Here is a 27,262-nt window from a genome sequence, read left to right as displayed (position 1 = left end):
TTGTCATATGTACCAAAATGGAACAATGACATTCTTTCTATAGCAGCAGCACAACAGATTTGTGAATGCAGTACTCAATAGATAATATAAACATATGGGGGAAAAAATAAACCAATAAATAAAAAACCCAACATAATGTAAAAATCAGAACAAAGTCCAAAATCCCTTGTGCGACCCAGGCAGTTCAGAGTTCGGAGATAGACACAAAATGCTGGAGTAACTCAGTGGGACAGGTAGCATCTCTGGATAGAAGGAAGGGGTGACGTTTCAGGGATGAGACCTTTCCTCAGAAGGGTTTGAAGAAGGGTCTCAACCTGAAATATCACCCATTCCTTCTATCCAGAGATGCTGCCTGTCCTGCTGAGTTACTCCAGCATTTTGTGTCGAACTTTGGTTTAAACCAGCATCTGCAGTTCCTTCCTACACAGTTCACAGTTTAGAGTTTAGTTGGAGTTCAAAAGCCTGATGGTTTTTGAGATGAAGCTGTTCCTGAAACTGGATATTACAATTTTCAGACTCCAATACTTTCTTGCCTTTGGCAGAACCTTCTCCTGAAAATACTTCATCAATTCAGACATTTTTATTTAAATATAAAAATAAGTAAAAATGTAGTCAGATCTCAGTGGGCCAGGGAAAGATCATTGATTGGGTAATGCCACAGTGTAGCAGCATGTCCATAGAAAGCCATCCAAACTGCAGCCAACCAAATTTCATATTATGTCTCAATCATCTTTTTGACGCTCAAAAATGAAATCTCTTTAACCAAAGAAAGGCTTTAGATTATTTCAAATTCAGTCCATAAATTTGTTTGATATATCAATGAAATGTGTACTGAAACAAAACACATTTTCAGGGAGTACATCAGGGAGAAAAATACAGATTTTTATTTCAGTTGTGAAGCCTTGAATAATGCGCAGACCTTGCAACTTTTATTTTTAAACCAGGGGGCGCCACACGTTGGCTGCCTCGCCTACAGTCCGTCTGTCCTTTACAAACTTTTTGTGTTGTTTTTGGTAAGTTTTAAAAGTTTGTGTAAATGTTCTCTTGTTTGTTTTATGTGGGGGGTTGGGGGAAACCTTTTTTTCAATCTCTTACTTTGCCGGCGATGCGATTGTTTTCCAGATCATATCTCCGGTTGCTCTGCGGCCTAACATCGTGGAGCTGGAGGCCTTGCCTGGGACAGACTTTGAGTGCCCGCGGTGCCGTGGACTTAACATCTGATCGTGCAATTCCTTGCCTGTGATCAACGCTCCAATGCAGCCTGCGGATTTAACATGAAGGAGCTCGCAGTCTCGGGTTGAGACCGGTCGGGAGCTCCAAAGCTGCACGAGGTTCGGCAAGCCCGACCCAGGGTTGATCACCGGCGCGGGGGGAGCTGAGATCCCCCCACAATACAGGAGCTTGATCGCCCCGACGAGGGAGGCCCTCCACCGGCTATGAGAGTCAAGATCATCCCGTCAACGGAAGGTTAGAGGCCCCCGACCGCAGGAGAACAAGGAAGAGAGAGATTGAACTTTTTTTTTGCCTTCCATCACAGTGAGGAATGCGGAGGAGTCTCTGTGGTGGATGTTCGTGTTAAAATGTATTTCATGTGTCCTGTTGCTTTTTATTGTAATGATGACTCTACGGCAAATGAAGTTCCTTGTATGTTGCAAAACATACTTGGCTAATAAAGTATTACTGTGATTGTGATTAACTGGTGATTGAACTACCAGATTTAACATGCAGATATCAAACCAAAGCCAATTTTACAATGGAAATAATAATAAATGTTATCTTAAGATAACATGGGTCTATACTGCAAGCCAGGACGTTTTTGAAGTTGATGCGTCACTGAAACCAACCTTCATTATTTTCCAATGCAGATACATTAATAGCGGTGCCATTAACATTGCTGCCCTGCCCACTTTTAAGTTGCTGCTCAAGGCGTTCCAGCTGGAAGACAAGCGTGTTCTTCTCAGTACTGAGGGCCTCCAACATCGTCTGTTTCTGGATCAAAGTTTCAGTCAGCTGGTGCAGTCGGTTCTCCAGTTCAGTGTGGCTGCTGCTCAGGGTCTTGTTTGTCAGCTGAAGGTAAAGAGGTAACACAGAAATGTGTCACTTTTAATGTTTAAAACATAGAATGAGAAAATTCAGATCTTTAATGCCAATTCTTCAAAGACATCCAAAAGGAGCACATTTCCATTGTTCTCTTTATCACAATACTTTATTTTATACTTGAAATAGTTATTTGTTTTTGCATTACATTATATTGCTTGACTACTTGCTGTGGTTAAAACCGAGTTGAAAATCCAGGGTTTTCAAGGTAATTCAGAAGGTGTTTCTCTAGTTAATAAAGTTTTCCTAAAATATTTTTAAGAAGATTATAAAAGGCAGAAATTCTATTTTCAATAGGACCGCTATGACAAAGCGTGTGTGTTTTGGTAGAAGAATGTATCTTCTCCTCCCAAGCCAAAATTCTCAATTCAACTAAAACTACTCAGTTTTGAAAACTACCACGGTTATCAATATAAAACAAGTTAAAACAGAAAATCTGAAAGTGTAAATATTTAAAATTACATTTCATGCAAAACAAACATCTGAAGCATTACCTGGTTCCTAAGTTTTTGGATTTCATCCTCTCGGTCCTTTACCCTCATCTGTAGTGTGTTCTTTGTCCGATGTAGGTCTTCTTCTGTGTACTGGAACTCCTGAATTCAACAGCAAGAGATCAATGGCAGTAGCAGCTTACCAGAAATAGAGAGAAACTTCAATAGTTGAATGACTAATCTAATAAATCTCTGACTTCGAATGCAGTTGGCTGATATACACTTTCCAATGTTACAGCCAACCTTCTGCATGGTTTAGAGCAATTTCCATTGGAGACAGCTCCTTAACTAATTGTTGTGAACTTTTTTGATATTTAAGAAACATTCCGACAGAACACAATTCATATTCGTAAAAGGTAAAGTTCTTTCTTCTCCTAAAGTATGTGGCGTCCAAAATGCTCACCAGTCTTCAATGATGCTTTATGAAGTTGAGTTGTGAAGAAATAATAGTGCCTAATCAATTGAATGGATGGTTTAGTTTCTTGGGTTCTTTGAAAAACATGAATATAGTGGCATGTTCCCAATTCATTAAATTTAGAGCTTTGAGCTTACAGCTCAATTTTTTTTTAATACAAAAAATGTAAAAATGCATTAAATTTATATGATTAATAAACATTATATCCATTACTGAGAGGTTAAAAAGGGGCCTTTGATCTAATTCTGTAAAATACCTTTTGATACCATGTCTATCATTATAAAAGTTGAAAAAATGGAACTGTAAGTTCAAAGCTCTAAATTGAATGAATTGGGAACATATTTTTCAAAGAACCCAAGAAACTAAAACATCCATTCAATTGATTAGTCACAATTATTTCTTCACAACTCAACTTCATAAAGTATCACTGAAGATTGATAAGCATCTGGGACACCACATACTATTTCTATACAATTCGATACATATTGCTATTCAAAATGATAATTTCATTGTTTCTCCGAAAACATACAAAGTAATAATTACAATCACATGTCTACCTGATCTCACGTAGATTTATTAAAGGGAATCATGCCATTTTACGCTTTTTTTCTATTTTAAGTGTGATACACATGCCTGCTTCTGACGTTCCAGTTCAGCTTCCATTTCCTTTTTGGTCCCCATTAGTGAATTGATTTGTTCTTGTAACTCTTGATTTTGTTCCCTGTACGACTCTGCCTCACCCAATTGTTGCGCCTCTGTATCCTGAAATTGAATTCAAAAGAAGCTAAATCAGTTGGTGCTATTCTATTTTTAACAAATCATTACATGTCCTCCAAGTTGTACAAGATTTCTTTAAAGACATTGAAAGACATAAATTTTACTTCATATCACGGAGAAGCCTATGCTTCAAATTGAAATGGAACAGAATTACAAATGATAAAGTAAATGCCCTCATAAAAACAGTAATGAAAAACATTAATTGTGCTTAAATTACCCAGAACATGTATGTGTAATGATATATTGAGAGATCTTTCTCCCCATTCCTATTTGTACATTGTTGGTTACTTAATAAAGCATTACTAGCAACTGGCTCCAAGCTATTCCCTCTTCTCCCTGGCTACTCCCTCTTCTCTCGTCCCCCATCAGGCAAAAGGTATAGAAGTGCGAAAACACACACCACCAGATTCAGGGACAGTTTCTTCCCAGCTGTTATCAGGCAACTAAATCATCCTACCACAACCAGAGAGCAGTCCTGAACTACTATTTACCTCTTTGGTGATCCTTGGACTATCTTTGATCGGACTTTGCTGGCTTTACCTTGCACTGAACGTTATTCCCTTATCATGTATCTATACACTTTAAATGAATCGATTGTAATCATGTATTGTCTTTCTGCTGACTGGTTAGCACGTAACAAAAGCTTTGCACTGTTACTTGACAAACATGACAATAAACTAAACTGAAGTCACTGACATCCAGAGGGCAAGCTTTCTTTTTGCTGAGGATTTTGTAATTCTTGTGTTGAAATAATCCAAGTTCTTTTTTAAAAAAAGTGACTCATTTTGGAGGAGTTGGGAGCGGGGGAAATATTCAACATTAACAACTCAGGCATAATGTGCCAAAACATTTTCTGGTGTTTTTGAATTTTACTGATAGACTGTGGCACTCACAATTGCAGCTGAGTTATTTAGCTTAGCAATAAATTAACTGGTATAACTTTTTTTTTAAAGTCCAGGCTGTGGACATCACTGGCCAAATTGTCATTTGCCGTTCATCACTATCTATTCCGAGTATGTGGCTGGTCTTCTTTGTTATATCACACAATTAGAATGATTAATAATGGTTTGCTTCACTACCCCATTGTAAAGTTAAGAGGCAAGTGGATTAGTGTGTGACTAGAGGCCCCTGTTACAAAGACAAATTTATTTTTCTTACCAACCTTCAGTTTGTGTCCATCATTGAACCCATCCTCAGTGGGAGAATGGTTCTTGAAGGATTTTGGGGGCAAATTAAAAAGGATCTTCAATGGTGTTTTATTTATCATCGATCGTCCTCTGGGGACCAGAAAGAGTTAAAAGAAAAATGACTTCTACCTGCAAATTGATTAAGTAATTAAATGCCCAATACCATGGGTGAGCATACATCACCCTTTTGCAATCACTATTAAAACAGGGGATTTACTTTGAGCCCGGGCCCCCAACGTGTTGAACAGCCTCCTAACTATCTTGAGCTGTAATACTGGGCTTCCCTTTACAGGCCAACCCAAAATGTGAAACGTGGATGAATGCCGAGCCAAAATTCCAGATTTTGCTGTGGGAGTCATATCCCTCTTGCGGTCTGCTGAGTTTTCAAGCAACAAGCAAAAAAAGCATACGTTTAGTAAGAATTTAATGACAGGGTGGAACTGACTACCTGCAGTTCTGTCCTCAGTGTTTGTATCTGACCCAGCAGTTTTTGGATCTCTTCCCGCTGCATGTCACGCTCATGACGTAGTTCCTCCAGCTCCATGACGCTGATAGCATTGCTCTCGATACCTTCAAACCCTGAACCCTCCTTCAGGCTGTTAATCAGTTTCTCCTTGGACTGTGGAAAAATATGTAAAGATTTCATAATAAATTTGAATTCAATTATTTTGGAATGGTGATAATGGAAAAAACCATTTCATACTTTTAATCACTAGCACCCTAGATGTTAAATTTATATTAAAGCACATATGCAATTTCAATTGGGAATAATAGGCAACCCACGCATCACACGGGCAATTTAAATTCCTCATCTGTGGCAAAACATATTTGACTAATAAAGTATGATTATGATGATGACAGCAAGCATACATTCGAGAAAACAGGGCCATGTGGCGATTTTCCATAATGTGAAGCCATGTCATTTGCGTGTGTCAACTAATGCGAGCTGAAAAAAAATATTTTGTTTTTTATTTAGTTTTTTCATATAGATTCCATGAGAGTGATTTTTATTTTGTATCTCAAACTTTTGGGTACTGAGTTGTAAAATCTGTAAGGGTGAATTTCCATTACCCAAACGGCTGTAACCCTGGGGTCTTCTGTGCAATATTTTCATTTCAATACATTGCCCATCTTTGGCAAAACTTTGAGCCATAACAAAGAGTCACTTTAATTTAGAATAGTTAAAGTGAATCATTGGATCAAAAGAAACGTATTGATTTTATGTTCAAGAATCAATCCCCAAATTAGTACCTCTTGCTAAGAAATTGGAAGAACTTCCAATGATAGAATATCAGGAAAAACAGGAAAATTGATGCAAACTACCAAATTAATTTTCGCACACAAGTAAACTTTGCCATCTAGTGACAATATTTCAGTACTGCAATGCAACAGTGCAAGATGTACAAATTTAAAAGAAAATAATATTTGATTTATCACGTGTTCACCTTGACATCAAACTGATGAATATGTGGAATCAACATTTCTTAGTGTAGATGATACCTTTATCCCATCACTGGTTTTTCAACAGGACGTAATCTACTGTTTAACATTGTTTACTTACATACAGTGAAATTCTGATAATCCAGCATGCTCAGGAGTTGGTGGTGCTTGACTAACATTTTTTTTTGGAGCACCAAAAGCTATTCTATTAGTATATCAACACACTTCTAATTTGTTTGTTTAAAGATGATGCACAGAAACTAATGTTTTCCAGTGAACTGGTAATTTAGAAGGGATACGGGATTGAGGGCCTAGTGAGTGGATAGGGAGTGTGCGTAATATCATTGCTGAGTCAGATGTTGGACCATCAGGATTTCCAAATAGTTGCACAGCTGATCGTCATAGTTTTACAAGATTTGTTATCTTTGTCAGTGGAGTGGTGACTCTTTGGGTGGTTTCCCAGAGAAGGATCTACTATCAGCTCAAACTATTGCTCCATTGTTTTAAATCTCTTTTCTATCTGTAAGTTTGGTACCATTTCTTAATGTTTTCTGTATCTTGCACTTTGCTCTCACTATTGTACTAGAATTTTTTATTGTATTTATAGACTTTGTCTTTGGAGCTAATACAATGCTGAGAACTATATTCTGCACTCTGTATCTTCATCTTTGCTCTAACTCTGGTACTTGAGTTTGACTTTGCTCTAACTCTGGTACTTTATGTTTGGTATTATCTGATCTGTTTGGGTAGCACACAAAAAGGCTTTTCACTGTTCTTTGATGCAAGTGCCAATAATAAACCAAAACCCAACCTTATTCAAGGTTCACAAAATGCTTTAGCCTCTTATCTCAAGGACCACTAGTTGTAGAACATTCTTTGAAAGTCTGGTGAAAAATCTCCTTATTCCCAATGTTGCACTTTCAGTGACAATTACAGATTAATTTTGTAGCAATACGTTGTTATGGGGCCTATTGCACAGGGTACATGCCCTGCAATATACTTGCATTATTGTCTTGGATCCCTGGTGGCACAAAAGTTACTCCACATAGAAAATTCACGTGCTAAAGACAAACAAATGGATTGGTTTGCAGTACTTCTCCATAACCTTGCCCTCACTTGAAGGATTCTGGAAGCCTTTTGCTTGTAATCCACTAGTTCTTGTTTAGAGGAATCCAGGCTGGTCTTTGCAAGTTTGAGCTGTTGCTGATTATTATCTGCCCTCCTCTTCTCTTCAATGGCTTTTCTCTCGGACGCTGTCAGTGCTTCCGCGAGGCTTTGCCGCTCACCCTCTATTTTACCGAGTCTGGCTGCAAATTCATGCTGAACAAAATAAACAAAAGAGGCATTTTAGGCCCATCTCATTTTATTTAAATGGACTATGTTCTTGCTGTACGGGCAAGTACAAGGCATTTGCTAAACAATATCAGGGAAAAACTGTATTTAATAAAAGGATTTCTCCACATTGAGTCATAGCAGCTGCTCACAAACATATGGTGCATCGTCTTACTCACTATCCAGTGTCACAGTGAATTACTGTGTCTTGGACAGTACACTCTAGGGCTCTTTGCATCCAGAAGAGGAATGAAGTGAAGAGAATTAACATAAGTAAAGTAAAAACATGAATTTTAAGTTAATGCTGGACTGTTTGTCTCAAGACGAAATATGAGGCGAGGCTGGCAGCAAGGATTAATTGAGGATGAATTCAATGATCCAGGTTGAAAATTTAAACATAGATGTTCCAGAGTGTCAGTTTTCATGGACAGTGAACTAAATTCACGCCAAGGCAAAAATAATTCACATTTTCCACGAGTCACTGACACACATTGGGTAGAAATTCAATCTCAATCACATGTGTCAAACTATATTTCCATAACCGGGTATTGTGCTCTGCTGCATATTTTCAGTGGAATTGGATTTCAGAAAAGGAGTACATTGCACAGCCATTATCATATCTTGATTTTACTGCGTACAATTAATGACAACTTTCTATCTTATAGCACTTTTCTCTAGTCACCAGCAAATTTTTATGAATCACTCCAAATTATTAATTTTTTTTAATTTGCAAAGAGCATATTTATTTTGCACTTGTCTCTCTGTGCTGTTACACAATGAGAAAATATGGTCCTTGAATCAATCCATGTTAAGCCTTGAAAAAAAGCGAAGCTACCAAATGGACACCGTAGCTCTCCACCACTGGAAGCTTTCTATGCTCTCAGTTCACCACTCAAACAAAGCCTAGGTTTATTCCATTGAGGCACCCGCAGAAAAGTGCTCCAAGTGAACAAAACTTTCAACGCCATTTTGTGTGATTTAGCATCTTTTTGGGATGACTGACTTGGTTTAGGGGGCAGAACACAATATGAAGACTAACCACATAAAAATCTTCACAGTTAGCTCGTAAATTTCGATTTCTACTGTCTCCTGCTTTAAGTGCTTGGAATGCATTCTGATGCAGAAACAAAGTTTATCCAGACTTTTGTCATTTCAGCTAAGTATATTGTAGGACCAACCAAATGATAAATAAATTAATTCTGCTTTAATGTTAATTAGAAAACAAATTATCACTGTTAAAAGTCTGTTGTTCTGCATTCAACTGCCATGTACCCGGGTAGCTTTTATGAACTTCATGAACGCGTTTGTCGCGTGAAATTCTTAGCTTGCATACCCAAGGTATCAAATAGACTCGACATAAAGGGCACTTAAAAAGTTACAAGTTTGTCTAGACCAACCTGCATTTGACTGTAGTTCTCTTGTTCTCTTTTAAGTGTTGATTCAGCATCCATATGCCTTTCTTGCATTGTCTGGTAGGCTTGGTTGTGCAAGTTGCTCCCTTCATTGTGATCTTGTAATATCCTTTCAGAATAAAAGGAGAGATGATACAAAATACTTTTCGGGATTGTACAGAAGCAATGTATAAAAACACAGAATGATTTAATGGATTCCTTAGAGTGCCACTTCCCTCAATGTTTTGGAATTTACAATTTGCTTCTGATATAATGTTGCTAATCCAAAACAATCAAAATTATAGGCACAGATTGTTTTAATATATCAAGGATATATGTCAAAAGTAAAACTTCTTCACCTCTCAATAAATGGGTAATTAAATTGGAGCACCAATGTTCTGCATTAGTGCATATTGAGTAACGTCTCAGTGCCAACAGCAACAATGATAAATGAAAATCCTTAATTTAATCCTTAAAAATAACATTCATACATTGATATGTGATATTCGTACATTGAAGAGTCTAATTCAGCTATATCCAAATTGATGGCATAATTTAGTCCCCTAAATGGAAATTGCTTCATTCGCTACCACCAAATATTTTCATCGTAAAAAGCATGCAAAAAGACACAGGTTAATAAAACTATGCCTAAATCTCTGCAATATGACAGTGTATTTTCTAGCTGAGTGTGAAGGGGCCATGCATTCACTTGATCATTCTCAGCAACATAGCAATTGCGATATTCAGAATTTAACTGGGAAAGTGGCCTTTGAAAGGCTCAGCCCACCTCCAAAGACACCAGGAGTAGAGGGACAGAACTATAAAAAATAAAACATAACATTTATTCCAATAAAAATGTACATAATTGCACAGAAAAAAGGGTGGAAAATAATATAAAATAGTGTTTTAATTATTCCTATTTTGATGTAAAATATGGTTCAGATCAATGATGAAGTAGTAAAAGTACTTCTGGTTACCTGGCAATAAAATAATTCAGTATTATGGGCTTTCTTTCAAGATGCTGCAAGTGTAAAGATGATAGCTTCAATTTCATTTAAAAATCTCAAATCTCAGAATTATATATCACAACATTTCGCTCAAGTTACAGAGCACTAAACAATGATATAGAATGCAGCATTCTTTACTTCAGTTGACTCTGAACCACATAGAAAAAGACTCAAAAGCAAACCAATCCCCCTGGTGGTGCAATATTTCCAGTTTTCGTGAACTACATCCATTGATTTCACTTTGAATGTTGTAAATCAGAATGTGTTTCTCCCTTTCTAAGCTAGACATGAAACAGAAAAAAAAATCTGATGGAATAAATCAGAACTAAAATCCTTTGAACCATCCAAAGGTCCGTCCCGTTTAGAAGTGTTATTTCTCATTTGGAAATTAGTATCTAATGAAAAGCATGCATGCCAGGAGAGTCATTGAAACCTGTTTCTTTCATTCTGCAACATATCTATTGCTTCAGTTCGGGTCTTCAGAAGTTGATCTGCCTCTTCCAGTCTCACTTTGAGCACAGCCAGCTGCGAATCCTTGGCGCCCAGCACCTCGTTCAGGTCGTCCACCTGAGAATGCAGTTCCCTACTTATCCTGTCCGTCTTTGAGTTCTCGCTATTCCATTTCTCAATCTGTTTCCTGGATTTATTTAACTCTAAAAATGCAAGAATTCCAGAAATAATAGTCAGATCAAAGTACAGATGAGGGAGGATGTTTGTTCCACCCCAACCCCACTAGTTCACATTACAAATAATCACAAAAAAAGAATCCTGTGTTCTTGCTCTACTACCCGAGAGGACAATTTTAAAATATCATGGTTCACATGATCTTTATTTTCTCCCTTAGTTGTTGTTAAATCAGTCTAAATTTATAATCCCGCATTATAGGATTTGGGTTTAACCTGACGAATTAATCTAATCCATGTCACTTTGTACCTTGTTTGCTTATAAGCCAGCAGATTGTCAACATATTTTTTTTTTTTACACAGAGTGTTGGGTGCCTGGAATGCCTGTTGAGGGGTGGTGATGGAGGCAGATACAATAATGGCATTTAAGAGGCTCTTGGCTAGGCATGTGGAATTACAGGGAATAGAGGGATAAGGATCAAGAGCAGGCAGAGGAGATCAATTTAACTTGACATCATGTTCGACACGGACATTGTGGGCTGAAGGGTCGGTTCCTGTTCTGTACTGTTCTATGTTCTTTAGATAACATATCTGTCCAGAAACCTTGGAATCTCAATTGCATAAACTACATCTGTAGGAATCTATCAGAGATAAAGATAACCAGTGTGTTCCAAGTATCCAGTGCTTCAATTGCTGTCTCACCTTCTTGTGTTTGCTTTGATCTCTGAATCAGTGCAGCCATTTCTTGGTTTAGGGAGTTGACCTCACTCCGCAGTAACTGGTTTTCAAGCCGAAGGTTCGACAGCTCGAGCGATTGATTCTCGTCTTTAGTTGAGAAAGTTGTGCTCCCTGCATTGTCCAATGCTTCTTCCCTCGAAGGCTCTAATTGGCCACTTTGATTCACACTGGGAGAGTTCTCTGACATTTCTGGATCTTTTACAAAAAAACAATTAATAAATAAAATGTAAGCTAGACATGAAAATGTATTTTATGTTTTGAAAACTGTTCTAATTTCTACACGAGAGCAGACCTCCCAACATTTGATTTTACAAATTCAGAATTTTGATGTCCAAAATTCAGAATTTTACATCAAAATTCATAATATGGCGCGTAATGCAACTTTTCAGCAAAAAAAAGGATGCCCTCCAAATGCGTGTCCACGTTGCGCTACATTCACGTGTGAAAAACTACTATTATTTCCAACAGTCTGCAGTTCTTGGACTACATGTACAATGTCAGACCTGTCATGAGTATATTCTACTATTATAGAAAGGTTATTGAACAGAAATACCTTTTACAACAAAGAAAAGGCGAGAGGTGAGGCCGGGTCAGCGGCGAGGTGAGGCCGGGTCAGCGGCGAAGTGAGGCCGGGTCAGTGGCGAGGCGACGCAAGGTGAGACCGGGCCAGCGACAAGGCGAGGCCAGGTGAGCTGTGAGGTGAGGCTAGTACAGCGGCGAGGCGGGGCGAGCACAGCGGCGGGGCGTGTACAGCGGCGTGGCGAACACAGCGGCGGGGCGTGTACAGCGGCGGGGCGAGCTCAGCGGCGGGGCCGGGCGAGTTCAGTGATGGGGCGAGCGGCAGGGCATGTGTTTTGCGGAAAAATGTGAGGCAAAATCAGAATGGCGGAAATGCAATAAGAAAGCGGAAATTTCCGCCAAATTCGGAAGGGTTGGGAGGTCTGCAAGAGATACAAAGTTAATGGCTGGACTATTAGTAAATGTTATTATTTTCAAAATCTGTCTCAGTGAATCAGCTTCTTAACTATTCACAGTGCAAATCCAGCACCTGCACTTTCTTGTTTCTCCAGATATGTACGTTCTGCAAAACATGTTAGGTTAAATATCGTAGGATTTCATGTTTACAACGCCCCTCAATAGGATTATGGATCAATAGTTTGGGAAGCCTTCTTGACTAAATGTAAGCATTGACAAAATACATTCTGATGATCAGAAAATTGGATGCAACTTTAATTTGGGTTGGCTGACCTTTGCATCCAATTGCCCAATCGGGTTCTCATTCATGGAGGACTGACAATTCATTTATCTCTACTGTACATCCAGAAAAAAATTGGATAGTTGAATATGCAAATGCATTATTCTTTAGTTTTGCATGTCAGCATCAATGAAAACAATCCTAGAAAATAAATAGAAGAGAAAATAATATTGTTCATATAAAAAAAATCAAACTTTGCATGTATTGTATATACAGTGCCCTCCATAATGCTTGGGACAAAGACCCATCATTTATTTATTTGCCTCTGTACTCCACAGATTCAGATTTGTAATAGAAAAAAATAAATCGAATAAATCGATTTGTACCAGCATCTGCAGTTATTTTCTAATAGAAAAAAATCACATGTGGTTAAAGTGCACATTGTCAGATTTTAATAAAGGCCATTTTTATACTTTTGGTTTCACCATGTAGAAATTACAGCAGTGTTTATACATAGTCCCCCCATTTCAGGGCACCATAATGTTTGGAACACAGCAACGTCAGGTAAATGAAAGTAGTCATGTTTAGTATTTTGTTGCATATCCTTGAAGTCTGCGATTCATGGACATCACTAGTTGCTGGATGCCTTCTCTGGTGATGCTCCGCTAGGCCTGTGTTGCAGCCACCTTTAGCTTATGCTTGTGTTGGGGGCTAGTCCCCTTCAGTTTTCTCTTCAGCACATAAAAGACAGGCTCAATTGGTCATTCAAGAATTGACCATTTTTTAGCTTTGAAAAACTCCTTTGTTGCTTCAGCAGTATGTTTGGGATCATTGTCTTGTTGTCGAATGAACCGCCGGCCAATGAGTTTTGAGGAATTTATTTGAACTTGAGCAGATAGGATGTGTCTATACATTTCAGAATTCATTATGTTACTACCATCAGCAGTTGTATCATCAATGAAGATAAGTGAGCCAGTACCTTCAGCACCCATACATGCCCAGGCCATAACACCCCCACCACTGTGTTTCACAGATGAGGTGGTATGATTTGGATCTTGGGCAGTTCCTTCTCTCCTCCATACTTTGTTCTTGCATCACTCTGACATAAGTTAATCTTGGTCTCATCTGTCCACAAGACTTTTTTCCAGAACTGTCATTGGTCTTTTAAGTACTTCTTGGCAAACTGGAACCTGGCCATCCTATTTTTGCAGCTAACCAGTGGTTTGCATCTTGCAGTGTAGCCTCTGTATTTCTGTTCATGACGTCTTCTGCGGACAGTGGTCATTGACAAATCCACACCTGACTCTTGAAGAGTATTTCTTATCTGTAAATTTCCCCGGTGTGGGGCAAATAAAGGAATACATTATCTGTCGGACAGGTGTAGGTCAGGTAGCATTTCTGGAGAACAGGAATAGGACACTCTTGAGTCTGAAGAAGGGTCTTGGCCCAAAATGTTGCCTCTCCGTGTTCTCCAGAGATGCTGCCTGACCTGCTGAGTTACTCCAACACTCTTGTATTTATTCTACTTTCCATTTTTAACAACAGAACCAACCCTCTGTACTAATCTTGTTCTACTGCCGAGCCTCAACACCGTATTTCTATTTCTATGACCTCTTTTAGGATTATCTCTCCCGAGTCCTCCACCTGACTCTACCCATTCCAAAACCCAGATTACTAAAAGTCCTTTCACCAGTCCTTCCATCATTCTCCTCCCAATCCCTACGTCAACCTTGCAAAGCTCCTTTATATTGTTATTTTCAATATATTTCACCACATTAAAGCTCGCCACGTGCTACTCTGAGCTCACACAAAACACCAACCCTGCAACAGACCCAAATACTTCCTGCGGCAGCTGAGGAAACACAATCTGCCACAGGCAATGATGGTCCAATTCTATACTGCTAACATCGAGTCCGTCCTCACCTTCTCCATCATAGTCTGGTTTGGCTCAGCCACCAAGCACGACATCCGGAGGCTGCAATGGATCATTCGCACAGCTGAGAAGGTTGTTGGCTGCAACCTTCTCCCCATTGACAAACTGTACACTGCAAGGGCCAGGAAGCGAGCGGGCAAGATCATCTCTGACCCCTCTCACCCTGGCCACAAACTCTTTGAAGCACTTCCCTCTGGAAGAGTGGTAGTTCTACTCAATAACCAAAGTCTGTAGTTTATTTTTTGCTCTGGTTTATTTTCACCCACATGTTTAGACCGTAATGTTGTATCCTTATTGTTTTAATGTGTTTATGCTTTATTCTTAATTGTTAACTGTATGTTTGTGTTGACATGTGAGTGGAGCACCAAGGCACATTCCTTGTATATGCACATACTTGGCCAATAAACAAACAAACAAACAAACAAACAAACAATCATTCATTCATTCATTCATTCATTCACTTGCTTCTCTTGCTGACCGTTCCACTCTTAAGGGATTAGGGATCTAATGTCTTCCTTCTACTCAATTTTGCTCACATGTAAACAAGGCCTTGTCATCACAATGATTGCATTGACATTAATGCTCAACTTAAACTGTGCAAATGGGCAGCTGTAACTTGCTCCAATATGCTTCTACTATCTGCCTCAAAACATACCCAATTGCCCACTGAAAAATGGTGCACATTAACTAAGGAGACATTATGCAATTATAAAACTGCTGACAAATTAGAGAAGATAGTTGCTCTATGTTTAACTATTCCTTATGAATTCTTTTCTCGCACTAACAACTTAAATCGGAAAACCTTTTCCAGCCGTTGCGCAGTTGTTAACCACACTCAGCTCCACTCTTGATTCATTCAGTGTTTCTAAATTGTTATACTGATATTCTGAACCAAATGAGTAGAAATTTCTTCCCAACTAAACATTCAGGGAATCTAATTAATCTTTTCCGGTCCTCAAACTCTCTCCGTGGAAGATGTGTGAAACCAATCTGGACAGCTCACAATTTTGTAATTACATCTGCCTCTCCAGATGAGTTTTACACAAGACACGCATGTGCCCTCTGAAAATGAGGCATCAAAAACTATTGCCTATGTCCTAACTTCTGCCATGTTTCATTCATACATCACTGATCTACAGTGGCTCACAGCAGGACAAAGACTTTACACCAAAATCTTCATCTTAATTTCACAATAGTCTTGCTCCGCACCAGTTCTGTTACCGAGTTCAACCGTACAATTTTCTTAAATACCTATGTGCTTTATGTTCTTGTCCCTAATACCTTTGAACCTCCATTTTTGAATTGCCAACATCTTAACCTCCTGAGTTCCCATCAAATTCTTGCCTATTTACTTCACTATCGTCCTACACGATACTTCTCAAAATCTACATCTTTCAAGATGCAATTGGTCATCTGTCCCAATATCTTTATAATGGTCAGCAGTAATTTTTGAAGTAAAGGTTCAGGAGCATATAATTACATTAAAGGCACACTACAGACTCTTGTTGCAACTCTTTCTGGTTATACAAATTACGCAACAGTCAGGATCAAACTGTTAAATGTGTAGCTGGATTTAGTTGGCGTATTCTCCTGATGAGTGATCAAACCTAAGGTCATTAATGCTATTGAGTGAGCCAGGATTAGACTAAAGTCACTTTACAATGGAAATAATCTTAAAGCCACATAAACTGTGGATTAAAAATAAATATGCAGTGAATTTTCACTCATTGATGCTCTTTTAACGTCTTCTTAAAATTTAAGTGACAACAATTACACATTGTTATCAGGGTGTACTGATAATAGAAAACGAGACCACAAAATCATTTATCCATCAGCAAGGCTTAACTGCCACACAGTCACTGTTTCCTCTTTTCAAGGCAAGAAGGAAAAAAATTGAAAGCTGTATTTTAAGTCTGTAATTTCTGACATCAGTTATAGAAATAAATCGCACATAAGGTCATTTGATAAAAACACTGAAAGCACCAGGAAAGGAATATCTTTGCACTTTTGGTGCTGATGGAACAATGTACAATATGAGGGGAGAAACAATATTCCTTTGCTCTCCCTTAGGCCACACATGCTTCAACGTTTCACAGCAGCCACCCTTAGAAAGTTCAAGCCAAATTACATTTTTAATGCTATATAAAATATTAGATTGGAACTGCCTGAGCTAATTCCATGTAAAATCTTTGCCAATAGAAAACGAGGCTTCCATTAAATAGATTTGGAACTGGTTTAGTTCCAGATATCTTTAAATTGATAACCTATCAATAATCAGGACCAACTCAATTACCAGCCAGAGTTACACATGATGTAAATTTATGAACCTGGCATAACAGCAATTTTAGTGGTGTACAACCACAAGAATTCCAAACATTTTCGACCTCTATGTGTAGAAAATTGATAAAGAGAAGTACAAATTTTTTTTTAAAATATTGAAACATTTTCCTACCATGTCCAGTAGCAGAATTGTCCTTGATAAAGCTCTCCTCAGGTGACTTAACAACATTGATGCCAGATGTTGCTGAACCGTGACTGGAAGTCCGAGAGAGAGTTTTTGGTGTTGAGGGTTTTGGTGCCTCTTGTTTGCTGTCCACTTTTCCATTTAATGATTTCTCTGAACTATTTAGGAAATCAAAAAGTTGGTCATCGTTTGGCTCACTCCTTTTTGGTCTTACAAACTGCATTGAGGGCCTGCCCAGAGAAGAGCTTGCAGACGTACCAGCCATAGTCTCAATGTTTTGTGATGCTGAGGAGACATTCGAAGCTCCAGCCAGAAGGGTGGCCTTTTGCCTCTTAATGTTATTGGCAGCAGAGGAGACATACCCAGGGTTAGTTTGGATCTGGTGATCAGATTTATCACTCAGCTGAATCAGGGTAGAATATTGGCTCAAAGTACTGGCTTCATCGCTCTTACTGTCTATGACAGTCACGGCTTCAATGGGTGGATTCTGCAACGCTACTGCTGCTCCCTGGTCCACTTTGTTCAAGAAGGTTTCTGCTTTTCCTGCAAGCTCAGCCAACCATGACATTCTGAACTGTTATCAGAGCCAAAAACGTAATATTATAACATGACCTGAAAAGAAGAGCAAAAGCATCTTTTAATGCACAAAATGAGAGCCCACGTGCCTCAATTGGTTGATGCATAACAGGTGGAACTCAGTAATAGACTTTAAAGGTATAGAACATTGCAGAATACCTTTGATGATAACATTTCTAATTGAATTGTGAGCAGTATTAAATTATTGTCCAAAATAACACTAAACTACAAAATATAAGCTCCCACAATGAATGATCGTAGAGTTAACAAGATCAGCATAACATTGTGTCAGTGAAGGCAATTCAGTAATGTTGAGAAAATAAATTACAGCATATCTAAAGTACATTTTTTAATTTGTATCATTGAAAGTCTTAATTATTCCTTTCACTCCTAGCGTATTGCAGACATTGCAATCCCCTTTGTACAGTACATTGTTCTTTGCAGTCATTCTGCAGTTGCAGCAGTACACAAAAGCAACCAAATTAAAGATGAATCTGCTCTTTTTGATGGTAATATTGGGAGATAAATACTGACTAGAACAATGTAATGTCATAGAAATTTTAACACATATTTGAATGAACAGATGGACCTTAATTTAATATAACTTGCAGAATGGTTTCAACAATAATGGTGTAACCTCCAAGTGTCAACTAAAATCAATAATAATATATTCCTTTATTTATCCCACACCTGGGAAATTTACAAATTTACATCGGGGAAATCCTCTTCTAAAACCAAAATTTTGGACTGAGGGTTTACATCATTAACCCACGGATCAATATCCAACTTTGTATTTTATACAAAAGCCAACAAACAATTAAATTTAAAAATGTAAAGTCATCTAGAAAGATGTTGTTGCGATATAATCAAATGTTAACATCAGTCAAGGGTGAATTGTAGTTATAATGCAGATGGTGGTCATAGAAATATACAGCACAGAAACAGGCCCTTCCTCCCATGTCGTCCATGCAGACCAAGTTGCCTAACCGAGCTAGTCTCTATTTGCCCGCGCCTGACCCAACCCATATCCCTCCAAACATTTCCTATCCACGTATCTGTCCAAATCCCTTATACATGTCGGAATTGTACTTATCTCTACAACTTCCCCAGGCAACCTATACCACTACCCTGTGTGAAAAAGTTGCCCCTTTTAAATCTTATCTCTCTCACCACAAGTCTATGTCTTCTAATAGATTTCTATTATTCAACCTTTCCACTAATCCTCTTGTGATTTTATGTACCTCTCAGCCTCCAATGCTCCACGGAAAAAAGTTCAAGCCTTTCCAGGCTCTCCTCATAATTTAAGCCCATCCAGTGCCCATCTTTGCACTTTTTCTAGTTTAATGGCATTCTTCCTACAGGGCAACCAGAACGATACACGGTATGCTAAATGTGGCTTTAACAATGTCATACAGCTCCAACACAATGTCCCAACTCCTTGACCGATGAAGGCAAGAGTGGTAAATGCTTTCTTCCTCAACCTATCTAACTGTGTTGTCACTTTGAAGGAACTATATATTTACACTCCCAAGTATCTCTGCTCTGCAGCATTCTCTAGGGCCAAACAAATACCTGTATTTACCAGAATTAAACTCCATCTGCCATTCCTTAGTCCATTGGCCCAGTTAATCAAGATCCCACTGTAATCATAAATAGCCTTCTTCACTGTCTACTATACCACCAGTTTTAGTATCATCTGCAAACTTGCTAACCATGCCACCTACATTCTCATCTACTTCATATAAATAAAAATCAAAAGATAAATAATAGAGCAGATCCTTGTGCACACTGTTTATTACAGGCCTAGTAAGGCTTAACCTTAGAATTTTACTAATTCAAAAAATTAGTAACTTGCCCTTAAATATTAATGTTTGTAAATTCACTGTACCTTAGAAAGCAAAAGCCAGGTGTTAAATGAAGTCCACATAAATGCAGGTTGTTTTTTTTTAAATTCTGGCAAGACCAGAATTTACTGTCTTTCATCCTTCTCATGAATTGCTGCAGATTGATGCTTGACTAAACTTTTGGAATTTTTTGAGGATGTAACAAGTAGAAAGGATAAGGGAGAGTCCATGGATGTGGTGTGCCTGGACTTTCAAAAAGCATTTGACAAGGTCCCACACAAGAGATTAGTGTGCAAAATTAGTGAGCACAAGGTATTGGGGGTAGGGTATTGACATGGATAGAGAACTGGTTGGCAGGCAGGAAGCAAAAAGTAGGAATTAACTGGGTCCTTTTCAGAATGGCAGGCAGTGACTAGTGGGTTGCCGCACGGCTCGGTGCTGGGACCCCAGTTGTTTACTATATTAACGATTTAGACGAATTGCACGGAATTAAGTTTGCGGATGGCACAAAGCTGGGTGGAAGTGTGAGCTGCGAGGAGGATGTTATGAGGCTGCAGGGTGACTTGAATAGGTTGGGTGAGTGGGCAGATGCATGGCAGATGCAATATAATGTGGATAAATGTGAGGTTATCCACTTCGGTGGCAAGAACAGCAAGGCAGATTATTATCTGAATGGTGTCAGATTAGGAAAAGGGGAGGTGCAACCAGACCTGGGTGTGCTTGTACATCAGTCACTGAAAGTAAGCATGCAGGTACAGCAGGCAGTGAAGAAAGCCAATGGCATGTCGGCCTTCATTGCGAGAGGATTTGAGTTTAGGAGCAAGGAGGTCCTACTGCAGTTGTATATGAGCCTGGTGACACCACACATGGAGTATTGTGTGCAGTTTTGGTCTCCTAATTTGAGGAAGGACATTATTGCTATTGGGAGAATGCAGCATAGGTTCACCAGTTTAATTCCCAGGGATGGCGGTACTGACGTATGATGAAAGAATGGGTCGACTGGGCCAGTATTCGCTGGAATTTAGAAGGATGAGAGGCGATCAAAGGGAAACATATAAAGTTCTTAGAGGATTGGACTGGGTAGATGCAGGAAAAATATTCCCGATGTTGGGGGAGTCCAGAACCAGGGGTCACAGTTTCAGAATAAGGGGTAAGCCATTTAGGACTGAGATGAGGAAAAACGTTTTCACCCAGAGAGTTGTGAATCAGTGGAATTCTCTGCCACAGAAGGCAGTGGAGGCCAATTCACTGGATGTTTTAAAGAGTTCGATTTAGCTCTTAGGGCTAAGGGAATAAAGGGATATGGGGGAAAAGCCGGAACGGGGTACTGCTTTTGGACGCTCAGCCATGATCATACTGAATGGCGGGGCTGGCTCAAAGGACCGAATGGCCTACGTCTGTACCTATTTTCCATGTTTCTATTGCATCACAGATGGTCCCATAACAGCACAAGAAAGGTGTCAGAAACAAAACGTAGAAATAGCTTGTATTTAGACTAATTCTATAGTTTGGAGCCTGTGCTGAGGCTTAGAAAGGTACTGGTCAGACTGAATTTGAAGTATTGTGAGCAGTTTTGGACCCATGTCTGAGGATGGATGTGCTGGCATTGGAGAAGGTTGAGAGGAGGTTTCTGAGAATGATCCCAGGAATGATTGGGTTGACATACATTGAGCGTTTGAAGGCACTGGGCCTGTACTCACTGAGGTTAAAAAAGGATGAGTGGGACGTCTTTGAAACTTACTGAATACTGAAAGGCTTGGATAGAGTGAATATGGAGAGGATGTTTTCACTAGTGGGAGAGTCTCGGACCAGAGGCCATAGCCTCAGAATAAAAAGACGTACTTTTAGAAAGATGAGGAGGAATTTCTTTCGTCAGAGGGTGGTAAATCTGTGGAATTCATTGCCACAGATGGCTGTGGTAGCCAAGTTAATGGATATTTTAAGGTAGAGATTGACAGATTTGTGATTAGTATTGGTGTCAGGGGTTGGAGAAGGCAGGAGAATGAGGTTGAGAGGGAAATAAAGATCAACCATGATTGAATGGCGGTGTGGACCGAAAGGCATAATTCAGTTCCTATACCTCACAAATGTATGAACTGTACTGATCGCATTTTAAGATCTAGGAGTTTGACCAACCACTGGTGAAGGAACGATTATAGGTCTAAATCAGAACTCCTGTACCAATGTTGCAGGCCTGTGCTTCAAATTAAACCTTCTTTCATTGTGCGAACTATAACTTGTAGAATTTCCTCTCCTCAAATCCGCATTAACTTAGTTCACTATGGCTCAATGGTACCATACTTGATTGAATGTGTGTTCACATGCTGACTGGATAATGCCACAGAATTTAGAACATCTTCTCAGGCAGATCATTGGGGTTGAGAATGATTTGCATCCACTGCAATTCTGAGATGGCTAGCATGATATGCAGGTAGACACAAAATGCTGGAGTAACTCAACGGGTCAGGCAGCATCTCAGGAGAGAAGGAATGGGTGACGTTTTGGGCCGAGACCCTTCTTCAGACCGCCTCAAAGGTTTTTTCCAGAGCATGATATGCAGACTCTGCCACAGATGCAGCGTAAGGTGCTGGCAGTGAGTAGTATGGGAGGTGGTGCACTCCTGCCATTTCGCTGGTCGTGTGTTCTGCTGACAGAGGCTTGCGATAATCAATGTTATCTCAAATGTTGATTCTCCGTTTTGAACAATCATAATTCAGCAATTCCCTCAAACTGGTGCAGACGTTGCATCTTCTCAGAGACTCTTTGAATTGTTGTCATGTGCACACCTTTAATCTACTCAAGGCGCATGAGAGACGTTTATATCGCCGTACATCCTGCCACATTTCACATTCCAGGTGGTTTATTTACATTAAGCATTTCCGCATCGTAAACAAGCCATCCCGAATGAAAATCTCTAGTTGTCTGCAGCCCATTCCTTCTCTCCAGAGATGCTGCCTGTCCCGCTGCTGAGTTACTCCAGCATTTTTGTGTCTATTTTCTCGCGTGTGACAACCCCGAAAACCTGCAGAATTGGGGCAATTACATTTTTTTTTCATCTGTGTGGAGCCAAACGGGTTAATTCCACCCATGAATTCACCCAACCTCTGCTGCATACAAACCACCCCACGCAGCAATGCGACTCTCATGAGGCTGATCGCCGCTTACAACCGGCCCTGTCACACCCGGTGCAGCTTCAGCACCTTCGGCGGAGGAAGGAACTATAGAAGCTGGTTTACACTGAAGACAAGACACAAAATGCTGGACTTACTTCAGCACCTTCTTAGGCCCGAGGATGAGCCCTGGCCTGGGGGGCGGGTGGTCAAGGCAATGCGACTCCCCCTCCAACAACTCCCCGCCGCCACCTCTCCCTCCGCCCTGCGCTCACACTTACCGGGATTTGCACGGGGTGAGCGGGTCGGTGGGCCCGGTCGGGTCGGGAGGAGCCGCCGGTGCGGAGCGACGGCAACGATGGCGGAGCCGCAGACGTGGAGCAGGACGCGATCAGGACCCCGGCAACCAGGCGTCCGCACCGGTTGCCTGAGAAAAAAAATGGAAATGGGCGTGACGGCGTAGACTGCACTCGGAGGACGGCGCTGGCGGAGTGCGTCGTGACGTGACTGCACGAGGAGGACGGCGCTGACGGGCGTGCGTCATGGCGTAGACTGCACTAGGAGGACGGCGCTGGCGGCGTGCGTCGTGACGTAAACTGCACGAGGAGGACGGCGCTGGCGCCGTGCGTCGTGACGTAAACTGCACGAAGAGGACGACGCTGGCGGCGTGCGTCGTGCGTCGTGCGTCGTGACGTAGACCGTGTGAGGAGGAGGGGACGACGACGGCGCTGGGAGCGTCATGACGAAGGGGCGTACATGGATTTGACGGCGCTGGGGTCGTCGTCAATGGCAACGGCGTTGGGGGCCGTCGCTGCTGTCTGTGAGACGCGACGCGGCAAGTTAAGTCTCCAGCTCTGCGCATTAGTTCGGCCGCAACTTATTGGCGCTCAACTGCATCGAGATGCCCCTTTGAGTTTAGTTTAGCGATACAGCGCGGAAAAAGGTCCTTCGACCCACCGAGTCCACGTTGACCCCGTACACTAGCACTATCCTAAACACTAGGCCAGTTGAGGCCAGTTCATTGGCTATATTTAGGAGGGCGTTAGATGTGGCCCTTGTGGCTAAAGGGATCAGGGAGTATGGAGAGAAGGCAGGTACAGGTTACTGAGCTGGATGATCAGCCATGATCATATTGAATGGCGGTGCAGGCTCGAAGGGCCGAATGGCCTACTCCTGCACCTATTTTCTATGTTTCTATGCTAGGGACAATTTACAATCTTCACCGAAGCCAATTAACCTACAAACCTGGGATAGACACAAATAAACTTTAGATAGTTCCTCTGTCCCTCTCTTCCCCTCCCCTTCCCAGATCTCCCTCTATCTTCCTGTCTCCACCTATATCCTTCCTTTGTCCCGCCTCCCTGACATCAGTCTGAAGAAGGGTCTCGACCCGAAACGTCACCCATTCCTTCTCTCCTGAGATGCTGCCTGACCTGCTGAGTTACTCCAGCATTTTGTGAATAAATACCTTCGATTTGTACCAGCATCTGCAGTTATTTTCTTATACAAATAAACTGGAGTAACTCAGCGGATCAGTCAGCATCTCTGGAGAAAAGGAAAGGATGACGTTTCGGGACGAGACTTTCTTCAGACTCCAGAGATGCTGCCTGTCTCGTTGAGTTACTCCAGCTTTTTGTGTCTGTCTTCGGTTTAAACCAGCATCTGCAGTTCCTAACTACACATCCTACAAACTTGTACGTCGTTGGAGTGTGACAGGAAGGCTGAGCACCTGGAGTAAACCCACACGGTCATGGGGCCAACGTGCAAACTTCTTACAGACAGCACCCGTCGTCGGGATCGAAACCGAGTCTCTGCAAGGCAGCAACTCTACTTCTGCGCCACCGTGTCTGTAAGGGAATGATGCTCATTGTACATCGGAGGATGCAGAGAGATACACTGAAGCTCGGTGCTGGCAGTGCAAAGACTTTGTAGGGAAGGGTTGCAGTGCATGGTCGTACCACCACTGAGGAGCTGGGTTTGTGTTACACTTAAGAGAGACACAAAATGCTGGAGTAACTCAGCTGGACAGGCAGCATCTCTGGAGAAAAGAAATGGTTGACATTTTGGGTCGAGACCCTTCAGACCCTTGATGAGCATATCGTCAAAAGAAGACAAGTGAGCAGCGTTGCTGCTCTGTGATGGTGTGCACTGACTTGATGGCACAATGATTATAAAGAAAGACATGCTCTAATTGTATTGTATTTCCTGTATATATAAATAAAGTAGATATTTGAAATAAACTATTCACGAGCTCCATTTTGATATTAATAGGAATACTAGAAACCCAGCATTAGTGGCAAGAGAAGCTGAATTAATATTTCAAGCTGAAGAGACCTTCCTTCGAATTGGACAAAGAGATAGTGGGGAAGATAAGACACAAAATGCTGGAGTAACTCAGCGGGACAGGCAGCATTTCTGGAGAGAAGGAATGAGTGACATTTCGAGTCGAAACCCTTTAGTCTGGCGAAGGGTCTCGACCCGAAACGTCACCCATTCCTTCTCTCCAGAGATGCTGCCTGTCCTGCTGAGTTACTCCAGCATTTTGTGTCTATCTTCGATTTAAACCAGCATCTGCAGTTTGTTCCTACATAGAGAGGGGCAAAGAGAATAACTTGAACATTGTTTCTATGAGTATTTAATGGGTAATTGAAGAGTGACAAAGTGTGAAGCGTTGCAAATAGCAAATCTGTAGGGGTGCCTCAAAGCTCCCTGTTGCAACGAGAGATGCAAATTGCCACATCCACATACCCTTTTGTTAATTGCGATCAAATTTAGTAAGGAAGGATTTTAATTTTTTCTTCCACAAGGTCCAAAGAATTTCTTTACTTCATTGATTTTTTTTCTACCCCCTCCCCTTATAATTTTTATTGGACCTGGATGTATTGAATTGTAAAGTAGGATTTATCTGTTTATTTTGAATGTATGTGAAACTGGAATATCAACATACTGTGTATCTTGTAATTGGTTACCATCAGTCATGATATAAATGCTGTTTAAATGTTCCCTTTTTCACCATTTGAATTTGATAATTTTGATTAGATTGTCTTGTTTAAGACATGTACTGGGTGGATCATTCCCACCTGGAAATCTTTGCAAGATCTCTTTCGGAGGAAATGTTTCTGCTACATTTATAAAAAGTCAAATAGAAAGAAGTGCCTTTCTTTTTAAATAGTTCATTTCAAAATGCTATACACGTTCTGGAGACTCTATGTGTTGGATTCTGTGCTCCCTGAGTTTGAACCTGACAACCCATTTGTCAGCAGACATTCCAAAAAAATCTTTTGTACTTAATATAATTGTATTTATTTGTTTTTGCATTTATTGCATATATGTTTGTACGCACCGTCAGGATTGGCTATTTTTTAATTTCGTTGTACTCGTTGCAATGACAATAAATGAATATTATTATTATTATTATTATGTATGCTTTAAATAAGTTTTCCTAAATACGACCTTTTCTTGAGGATATTCCAATTTTTTGTTCAAATTACATTATTGAATATAAACATTAAATATTTTTCAGAAATGAAGAGTTAGAATTCCCTCCAGACATTTATCACATCTTTCTTAAAGTACCTTTTTTCACAATAAATTGGATACAGATTATATCCTCTGTAACTACCAATATTGAGTATTCTTCATTATCTTTGTTACCTTTCAATTAATTTATGATTTGGTGCAGCTGGAAGTAATAATTTAAAATTCAGCAATTTCTAATTAAAGTTTAGATAATTTACCTATCACCATGTAAATGGCATCCAAGCACTTTCAATGGTTCAGCTGGAAAGGGTGCAGATAAGATATACAAGGATGTTGCCAGGGCTTGAGCGCCTGAGCAGTTGAGCAGGCTAGGACTTTATTCCTTGGAGCGCAGAAGGATGAGGGGTGATCTTATAGAGGTGTACACGATCACGAGAGGTATAGATTGGGTATATATATGCACAGAGTATTTTGCCCAGAGTAGGGGAATTGAGAACGAGAACATATGTTTAAGGTGAGGGGGGGAAGATTTAATAGGAACCTGAGGGGTAACTTTTTTATGGAAAGAGTGGTGGATATATGGAATGAGTTGCTGGAGGAGGTAATTGAAGAAGGTACTATTATAAAGTTTTAGTGATGTTTGGACATGTAAATGGATAGGATAGGCTTAGAAGGTTATGGACCAAGTTTAGGCAGGTGGGTCTAGTGTACATAGGGCATGTTGGTCAGAGTAGGCAAGTTGATCCAAATGGCTTGTTTCCACAGTGTGGGATTATGAATAAATAAATGGGAATGATGTCAGTATCAGGCATAATGGGGCAAACAGCAGCTAACTGTTATATGGAATTATGGTATTGATTTTTATCTATTGACATCTAAAAGAGAGCATCATTCATTTGATATAGGAAATACATTAAATTAATTTAAATTGCACACAAGCTCACCTACAAAAATGAAAATGTTGGTAATATTGTGATTGTGATGCAGAAGTATTTTCTTTTGAATCCACCAGATGTCAGTAACACATTTAAAAAGTATGGATAAAGTCTCTCTACTTTTCTGTTTTAATGTATTTTTCTATCATTATATTTGTTTAAATAATATAGCTTTGGAATTAAAGTACTGTGGTGGCGCCCGGGGGCTAGGCCACTTCCTTGGTCAT

At 40.1% G+C, this 27,262-nt stretch overlaps 1 protein-coding gene across 2 annotated transcripts in view; it reads right to left on the bottom strand.

Moving 5' to 3' along the window:
- golga5 (golgin A5) overlaps window positions 1–23,045 on the bottom strand; it is a 28,219-nt gene extending 5,174 nt beyond the window's left edge. The window contains exons 1-10 of one of the 2 annotated variants that reach the window (XM_078406784.1): window positions 22,779–23,045; window positions 17,079–17,702; window positions 11,463–11,693; window positions 10,571–10,790; window positions 9,137–9,260; window positions 7,524–7,727; window positions 5,416–5,586; window positions 3,637–3,765; window positions 2,592–2,690; window positions 1,845–2,067 (exon numbers count right to left, since the gene is read on the bottom strand). In XM_078406784.1, coding sequence (XP_078262910.1) covers window positions 1,845–2,067; window positions 2,592–2,690; window positions 3,637–3,765; window positions 5,416–5,586; window positions 7,524–7,727; window positions 9,137–9,260; window positions 10,571–10,790; window positions 11,463–11,693; window positions 17,079–17,658 — 1,981 coding nt within the window. In that variant the 5' untranslated portion in view covers window positions 17,659–17,702; window positions 22,779–23,045. The remainder of the gene's footprint in view (window positions 1–1,844; window positions 2,068–2,591; window positions 2,691–3,636; window positions 3,766–5,415; window positions 5,587–7,523; window positions 7,728–9,136; window positions 9,261–10,570; window positions 10,791–11,462; window positions 11,694–17,078; window positions 17,703–22,778) is intronic. The other variant, XM_078406785.1, reaches the window with a different exon arrangement.
- Window positions 23,046–27,262: the final 4,217 nt, after the last annotated feature.

This window comes from Rhinoraja longicauda, chromosome 10 (assembly GCF_053455715.1).
Source record: "Rhinoraja longicauda isolate Sanriku21f chromosome 10, sRhiLon1.1, whole genome shotgun sequence".
Taxonomy (NCBI): Eukaryota; Metazoa; Chordata; class Chondrichthyes; order Rajiformes; family Arhynchobatidae; genus Rhinoraja; species Rhinoraja longicauda.
The sequence above is the reverse complement of the archived record's forward strand: the minus strand, read 5'-3'. Positions and strand labels throughout refer to the sequence as shown.